Source organism: Crocodylus porosus, unplaced genomic scaffold, assembly GCF_001723895.1.
Source record: "Crocodylus porosus isolate Cpor-Errol unplaced genomic scaffold, CroPor_comp1, whole genome shotgun sequence".
Taxonomy (NCBI): domain Eukaryota; kingdom Metazoa; phylum Chordata; order Crocodylia; family Crocodylidae; genus Crocodylus; species Crocodylus porosus.
The window spans coordinates 5,551,705-5,559,894 of record NW_017728923.1 but is presented as its reverse complement, the minus strand read 5'-3'; the positions used below and the strand labels follow the sequence as shown (position 1 = coordinate 5,559,894).

General features: G+C 51.5%; 1 protein-coding gene across 1 annotated transcript in view; it reads right to left on the bottom strand.

Moving 5' to 3' along the window:
- Nucleotides 1-1,371: 1,371 nt before the first annotated feature.
- TFAP4 (transcription factor AP-4) overlaps nucleotides 1,372-8,190 on the bottom strand; it is a gene marked incomplete at its 5' end in the record, with an annotated part of 22,077 nt that continues 15,258 nt past the window's right edge. The window contains 2 exons of the mRNA XM_019540158.1: nucleotides 1,372-2,909; nucleotides 4,610-4,768. Of these exons, the coding sequence (XP_019395703.1) occupies nucleotides 2,715-2,909; nucleotides 4,610-4,768 (354 nt within the window). The remainder of the gene's footprint in view (nucleotides 2,910-4,609; nucleotides 4,769-8,190) is intronic.

Here is an 8,190-nt window from a genome sequence, read left to right as displayed (position 1 = left end):
GAAATCAGCGTGCCTGCAAGCCCAGAGGTTCACTTTGGGCCCTTATTTTTGAGAGACTGAATGTGAAGATCAGGGCCACAGGAACTGGCAGTTTTCTTAGCCATGACCCGGAGGGCAACTGGGGTGTCCTCCAAGCACCATGTGCACTGGCATTAGGTCAAAGAGGATGTTATCAGCATTCCACATGCAGTCTGATGGACCTCCCCAAAGCAAGCTTTGGTCCATCTACTGTGCAGTGTCCAGCCTCATGTCTCCATCACTCCCTGCTACAGAAGGTGACAGAAGGTTAAAGCCACAACCTTGTAATTGTGGCTCATGAACCAGGGTATAAATTTAAAGACAATCCCTATTTGTGGCAGATCTGGGCTGCTGTACTCAGCTAGTGGGTACAGTATAATAAAGGGCCCTTTTGGAACAGCTGCCACCAAGTACAGGACAGACCTTCCCTTTGCATTTCTCAAATCCTCCCCATCCCATGCACTAACGCAATCAGTTTCTTTCAGCAGTAAGTGCCACATGGAGTGAGAACTGCAGAATTAGCTCCCACAGCTACTGGTCCAGGGAGCTGGCACATGGCACAACCTATTCACACTACAGAGATTTTCTTGGCAACTGTCAGAGGTAGACACTCTTGTTTAATGGAACCAGGTTCTACATGGACAGCAAATGCAGTAAAGTTGCCAGACCCAACTCATTGGATACATCTGGTGTCTAAGAGCACATCAACACCACCTGTGGGGTACACAGTGCACTGCCACTGTACCATAGGCCACCCACACCCTGCCTCTGTGTGCCAACTCCAAGCTCTTACAGCAGTCCTGAAAGCTGCTCTTCAGGCTGTGGAGTATACCCAGGAACAGAACTGAGAAAACAAGCCCTTCCCCCTTGCACCTACTCTGTACATGCCAAAGCTCATAAATGAGGCAGCAAGAATAGCTCAGGAACAGCCCTGAGCATTCAACCTGGTGCCACCGAGGCCGAGACTGAGAGCTCAGGTGCATGCTGGAGCTTGCACTCAGGACACTTCTGTGCTGCCTGCCAGTTTGGCCAAGAACATGGAGATGGTGTAAAGGCAGAACCCATTTCTTGGTGACTCCCAGGGTTGCTGCAGAGGCTGTATGAACACCTCTTCTCACTCTGGCTTGGGGCCAGAGCTGGCTACATCCCCTCATTTCTGGATTTGGCAAATCCAAGCAGAAGCAAAATGGATGGGGTGCTCTCACCAGCACTCACGGGTCTGAAGACCAACTCAAAGATATTGCAAATGTCCCAAGCAGCCCCAGGATCCCAGCCCACTCCCCCTCCAGTTACACAGGCCATAGCCCTGCTGATGCCTGGCACAGGACTCCACAGACAGATGCCAGGCAGAAATTCTAAAAAACAAAGTACAAACTTTATTTTGTTTCTTTACAAAGGCACAAGCCTCATTTTTTTTTCCACTTTCTTAACAAAATATAATAGCTTCTCAATGAACACAAAGACCTGAAAAATCGTAAAAAAACAAAAACAAAAAAATACAAAAATGAAAGAAACGGAGACAACTGCGGCTGGGGAGGAACCTACCAAATACCGACAAGGTTCTACACAACACTGGCCTAAACCTACAGCCAAACAGGGAGGGGCATGGAGGGGAGACAGGGAAATAAAAAAAACAACCAAAAAAGATGGAAGCAACACAATCACAAAACAGAAGAGTTCTTCTGACCTGTCAGACCCCACACAATGGATTAAGTGCTTACAGGAAGAAACAAAAGAGAAAACAAAGAATGTGAAGCAGATATTGTCGGGCTGGGAAGCTCCCACTGTGGGGGCTGGGATGGCTGTGGATTTATCAGGATTTTTGTATTTTAAAAGTAAAGGAACATGGCCAAATTTAAAATCAATGTTTCCTTTTCAAAGTGAGGGCACGCTCCTGCCCCTGGGTCCCCTGACCACTCTGCTGCTTTTACAATCCCCGGCCCCCACTTTGGCTTTCTGAAGTCTCTCTCTTCCCATTGCCATCTGGGCTCAAACATGGGGGAACTGGCAAAGGGGTTGCAAAAGTAGCAAAACTGACTACACACCCGCCAGGCACACTGTCATCCTGCCTTAGCAGCCTGACACTTTCCTCTCTGCTCCCTGTGAGTTGGACTGGGAGCTCGGAAGAGGGGTGGAGACTACGCGTTTTGCGCAGTGCGACTTCAGCTAAGTGTCCCTTTAAGGTTTTTTTCCTCCTTTTTTTAAAAATAACAAAAGCTATCAACAAACAGAAACAATTACTCAGGCTGGTCCACAGATACTGCCAAGCCCCCATGCTGGATATCACCTGGCCACACCAGTGGTGGATTAAACCGAGGCTGGTTTGGTTTTTGAGAGACTCACTGTAGGTAGGGAGTGATCTGGAGCCAGGGGCCCCATTATCCAAATCCTCAGCAGTTCTTCTGGGCTCAGATCCCGGGTTCCAGTTTTGGCCCTTTGCTAGTTAACACTGCCCCTTAGTGCCGACCCATTAACACTGCACCCCTCCTCCCTACCGCCCTCCCCCACCCCCACCCCCACTTGCTTTGAACTGAAGAGTGACCATTCAGCTTGTCTGGTTCTAGCGCTCTGATTTACAGTATTGGAAAAGGTCATAAAAGAGACCCAAATTTCATTGTATTTTGTAAAAATTTCAGCATATTCTCTGACATTCCCCTCCCCTGCCCCCATTCCCAGCTGTTGGCTGGGGGGGGGTGTCAGGGCAGTTCCCCCTCCCCCGAGACATCTTCCTTGCTCTGATCCATTGCGTCACTGTCGTCACCCTCTGTGTCAGAGGCAGTGTCGGAGTTGGAGGGCTCCGGGCACACCCGGACAGGTGTCACAATGACCGCGCGCCTCTGCTCCTCCTCCAGCAGCTGCTTCTCCTGTGTCCCTTCAATGTGCTGGATTGCCTGGCAGAGAACACACAGTGGGCACATCAACACATACATTTGATCCGAGATCAGTTTACCTACTAGTAAAACTACTCACAAGTAAATGCTCCTGGGCAGGCATCTACACATGCATGGAAATCAGATGATTTGGTGCTCCTAGCAAACTTGCTCCCACTTCCTGCAGCCCTGCAACGGGACCCTGCCGCCCGCCACCAGGGGGAACTTGATGCTCCCCCTAAGTACTAGCCCAGGGGCTGGCATGGAGCACTGGTCCAGGAGATAGCTGTTTTCTGGCCAGGGCTGGGATATTGTTCCCTGCCCCAAGGGGGACTGCCTGCTGCTGGGGCAGGGACAATGTCCCCCTGCCCTAGCAGCGAGGAGCTCAGAGCCTCGGTTCCATGATCAGGGCAGGGGACCTGGAGAGAGCTGCAGCTGAGGGGCAGGTCCCAGCCCCCTACCCTAGTCCTTTGGTGGGGCAGCTACCAGTGAGACCCTGGCTGGGCAGCCTGTTCCCCACCCAGCATGATAATCATGGAGCTGAGCAGAGAACAGGCTCCCCAGTCTTTGCAACCATGGGGCTGGTGCTGGGAGATCTTTATCTCCCAGCGCCAGCTCTACAGGTATCTCCCTGCCCCAACTCCCCAGTCACAATCTTGAAGCAAGGGCCTCGGAGCTCCCTGCTGCCAAGGAAAGGGGTCACAGTCCCTACCTGGGCTCCAGTGGCAGAATCCATCCCAGCAGCAGGCACCTTCCAGGGGCAAGGGCAGATTTGCTCTTGGTTAGGCATCTATATAAGTGCTACTGCACAGTAACTACTCATGAATACATCTGCTACTTGCATTCACAGGCAGCAAATTTACTTGCTATTAGCAAGGTTTACTGTACAGTAAGCATGTTTATCTGTACACACACATGCTTACTGTGTAATAAACTATGCTACTTTTCAGTAAGTGTCTCATGTAGATGCGCCCAGTGAGAAGGAATGGAGGCAGGGGAGCCCTGCCCAGGGGATGAGCCACCTGGGCATCCACATTCTTTAAAAAGAGAGGCTCCTCTAGTGCCCAGTCTCCCATTAGTCCCAGCTGGGTTCCCATCAATGGCAAACAGCATCCTGCTTTGCAGTATGCACCAGCCCAGGCCCAGGCCCAGGGCCAACTTCATTCCCAATGCCTTAGGTGGTGAAGCACTGCATCTGACTCAAGAGCAGGATGAAACTAGGAGACGTTGCCAAAATGCTCCAGGCTGAAATAGCATTTTTTCCAGGGTCTGGTGATGCTGACAGACGGTCCTTCTGGGTCTGGCATTGCTGACAGACTCTCTCTGGGCCCACACTACTCCTGTTCCTGAGCATGTGGCAATCTCGGCACTATGCACCACACCACAGGCAGCTTTGGGAGGTTTGCTCAACATCAGCCCCAACATCTTCTTTCTGCAAGCCCATTCACAGCACCTGAAGAAGTAGGCTGTCACTTACAAAAGCTCATGCTTCCCCAAGCCAATTAGTCTCCAAGGTGCCAGCCTGCCCTGCCCAACTTCAGGCTAACACAGCTAACCACCTCTCTCAATGCCTTCCTAGGGTCCCCAGCTTCAGCCTACTAAGGGGCTACTGCTAAAGGATGCCCCAAGATGAACCTTCCCCATTCTCTAGTAGGTACCTGCCGTTTTCTCCCATTCCACCCCTTCTCCCCACCTCCCACACCCCAAACATATCCCCTTACCTGAACAATGGTGTCCAGGTTTTGCCTGGATGTAGAGACCGTGTTGATTACAGAGGATGGACCCATGGTTACCACGGTAACATGATGGGAAGGAGGAGGAGCTGGTACAATCACAGTGGGATGATGGGTGGGTGCCGGGGGACCATGTGCTGGCAGCAGCTAGGAAGAGAAAGTATTGAAACTGTTGCAGTAACTTCTTTTCCAGCACTCGTGACAGGGTGCCTACAAGCTACATGCAGAATATAAAGAGTGGGCTAGGAGGACTCTCCCATAGCTACAGGGGCCAGGATACAGTGCAACGGGAACCAAGCAAATGCTGGGGCTCCATCCCCAGGAAACTGTCATTCTGCAGATGGCTCAGGGGACAAGGGACAGACACCTTTCTCCAACTCTTCCTGGAGCCCTCTCTTCCTCATCCTTTCTGAGGTTCCCACCCATCCCTCTCTGCACCCACAAATAATTGCTCAACCATGAGCTCTTGGTGGGCTGAGCAAAAAGAAGGCTCAGAAATCCCAGAGGGCCACTTGGAGTCTATCACCAGCCACTCAGTCAGTCACATCCCCCAGCAGCACTACTGCATTCTGGCACTGGAGAAGATAACAGTTACACTGCCCCCATGTATCTCTAGTTTCACTTCACTACCCCTGTAGCCAAAGAATGGATGCCTACATGGGACAGCTCATGAGTCTACCTCTCAGTCCAAACCCTCCTGCAGAGTAAGAGAAGGAAAGGCTGGGCTTTGCTATGTGCATGATGGGTCGTGATCTGTGCTCTGACATTAAACACCGCATCTTACAACAAGATACAAAGGCTAAAAGACTGCACAGATGTGAACACGAAGGGGGGGGTCAATAAAACAGAGCAGCTAAGCAGTGCAGACAGACAGACCTGTAGCCCAATCCACCAGTGCTGGATCAGAGGCTGTCTTTGAGAATTGGGCAACATTTATTTTTTGGGAGTATTAAAGGTTGATGCAGATACAGGCCTTTGGAGGCAAAAAGGGCAAAGAGGGAGTCACTTACTTCTGCTCCCTTGACCCCCAGCCAGGGAAGAGGACACTGAAGGGAAGCAATTAGTTCATTTTCTTAAGGCCTCTGGAGATGGATGGTACACAAGAACCCACATAACCCCCCTGAAGGTTTGCTGGCAAGCAGTCTGGGCAACTCAACAAGGTGGTTGCAGGACTGCAGCTGTTCAGAGGCCCTACAAAATCAGATGTCTGCGCCTCTCCTTCACCACATGCTTAAACCACAAACGAGAATCCTGCCACTCCACAGCCAAGAGAAGTGGGAGCCCCATAGTGAGACACCAGTCACTGAGCCTGAAGTCTGTCCCTGTTTGTCCCCTAGACAGCAGGGCTGGCCAGGAAGGTCTGAGGCCCACAAATAGAGGGTATGAGAAATGCCAGAAGGCATTACATTGCAGACCACAATCTCTAAACAGCCAATGTAAGGTGTTTAACACAAAGTTTATTGCTCTACTGTCAGACTATCCCAGCCACTGTCTCCCTGAGCAGAGCCTGCCCCTCTGCTAAGGGCTTACCATGACCTGATCCCATGGGAGGCAGCAACATGGTCTATCCTTGACTATGCCCCTTCTGCTGGAGGGATTATTAAAACAGCAACTGCTGAGACCAGAGCATCATGGATAAGCTCTAGAATCAACGCTTTCAACATGAGGTGTGTTCAGAAAGCTTTTAGCCTGACAAAGAACCAACATTTGCATTCAATGGCTTATTTTTCAGTATAGTCCGTCTCAGCACCAATATTACTTGGCCCAGCACAGCTGTAGCTTGGTTACACTCATCTTGTAGAAGCCCTTGTCCTGCACATGTGGGAACAACTCAACTGCCTCTACTACCTCAACATCACCATCTCCGAAACTATTCCCAAAAGGTCTCCCTTCAACTAAGGGGAAGAAGCAAGTCTGAAGGAGCCAAATCTGGAGGGCTGGCTGGATGGGGAGGCAGACCATAAATCCATCATGCTAGTCAGATCTGCTTCTGCTTTCCAGAAAGTTCCCAACAATCACCAGCACCTGGTTTTGAGGAGGCAGAGATTACCTCACATGGAGAAGAGGAGCTACATCCTGACAGCATGTTTGCAACAATGCTGATCCCTTGTCATCCCCTCAACACCAGTGATTTATCTGTTCCCCAGCATGAGGGCATAGATCACTATGACCTTTGAGAAAAGGAGCAGAACACCTCTGCCTGTTGAAAAGCAACCAAAATACTGCCCCAAGCTCAGTGTCAGCTTTGGATGCTATCTGACTACAGTGCTTTGATATAGCAGCCCTACAAGGTTACAGATCACAGGAAAATGTCAGGGCAGCAGCAGCCTTGCTACTTCAGCCACCTTGGGCGCATCCACACATGCAAGCACACGTGCTTGCAGCAGCTCAAATAGAAGGGGTACAGGTTTGAGCCGGGACCTTTTACCTCAGCGCACGTGCTCAGACATGCACTTTGTTGTGTAGCAGCAAATTGTGCCACTTGGGGCAAGATAACCCTGCCTGGCTCCTCCCTTATCTGCAGCCAGGGGGAGATAGAGCCCGGGGCCAGCACCTGTGCTGTCCCCAGCAGTAAAAAAGCTACCCTGCCCTGGCCCCAGCCGTACAAAAACCTGCTCTGGCCAGCAACTCAGGGTTACTTGACCTCAGGAGCTTCTGGGGCCCAGGCAATTGGTATCTGGGGATACTAGCCCTTTGTGTCAGCTAGATTGCTGAGGCAGCATCCCAAATTCACTTTTTAAAATACCCCAAAATCCACATTCTTCCACAATTAGAACAGAAGAGAGAGAGAAAGGGGGACTGAGCAGACGGGCAATGTTTTATTGTTATATTTTACAATGTTAAAGAAATCTGGAAGCCCATCAGTGTCTCTAGCATCATAATAAAATAAATCCTAAACATCTATGTTTTAATGTTTGCTTTGGATTTCCTTATTACATGGTGGGTGTGTGATGGGGGCGGGATGTGGGGTTTGCAGGACAGGGTGGGAAGAGCGGTGGGGGAATGTGGGCGGGTGTACAGGTAGGTGTGGGGGGGACTGTGCGTGTGGGGGCTACTTAGAAGAGGTGGGTCCCCTGCATGAACACCGCATGCCCACAGCACCTGGCAGGGCACAGTGGCGCTGGTGATGGTGAGAGCATGATGGTAGTGGGAAGCAGGGAGCTCCCGCAGACGCTGTTGGCACTGTTGGCGGTAGGGGGAGGGGTGGTGAGCAGCGAGCACCCACAGACACTACCAGCAGTGACAGCGGTGGCCAGCGGCGATAGCCGACTGTCCGCAGACACTACTGGTGGTGGGGGGTGGCAAGCAGCAACCACCTACAGGCACCACCGACAGTGTCGGCGGCACCTTTTTTGACGGGGTACACCGCCATGCTCAGGGAGTGTATGTGCATTCCCTATGCATCACCAATGGTCCCCTGCCCCTCACAGGGCAGAGCACCCCTCCCCCCCCTTCCCCAACACACAGCACATGGACTACCCTGCCTGTAGGGTCCCAGCCCCCCCACCACACAGACTACAGCTCCCCCTCAACCCCACCACTGGTCTCTAGCCCTCTGCTCATTCGAT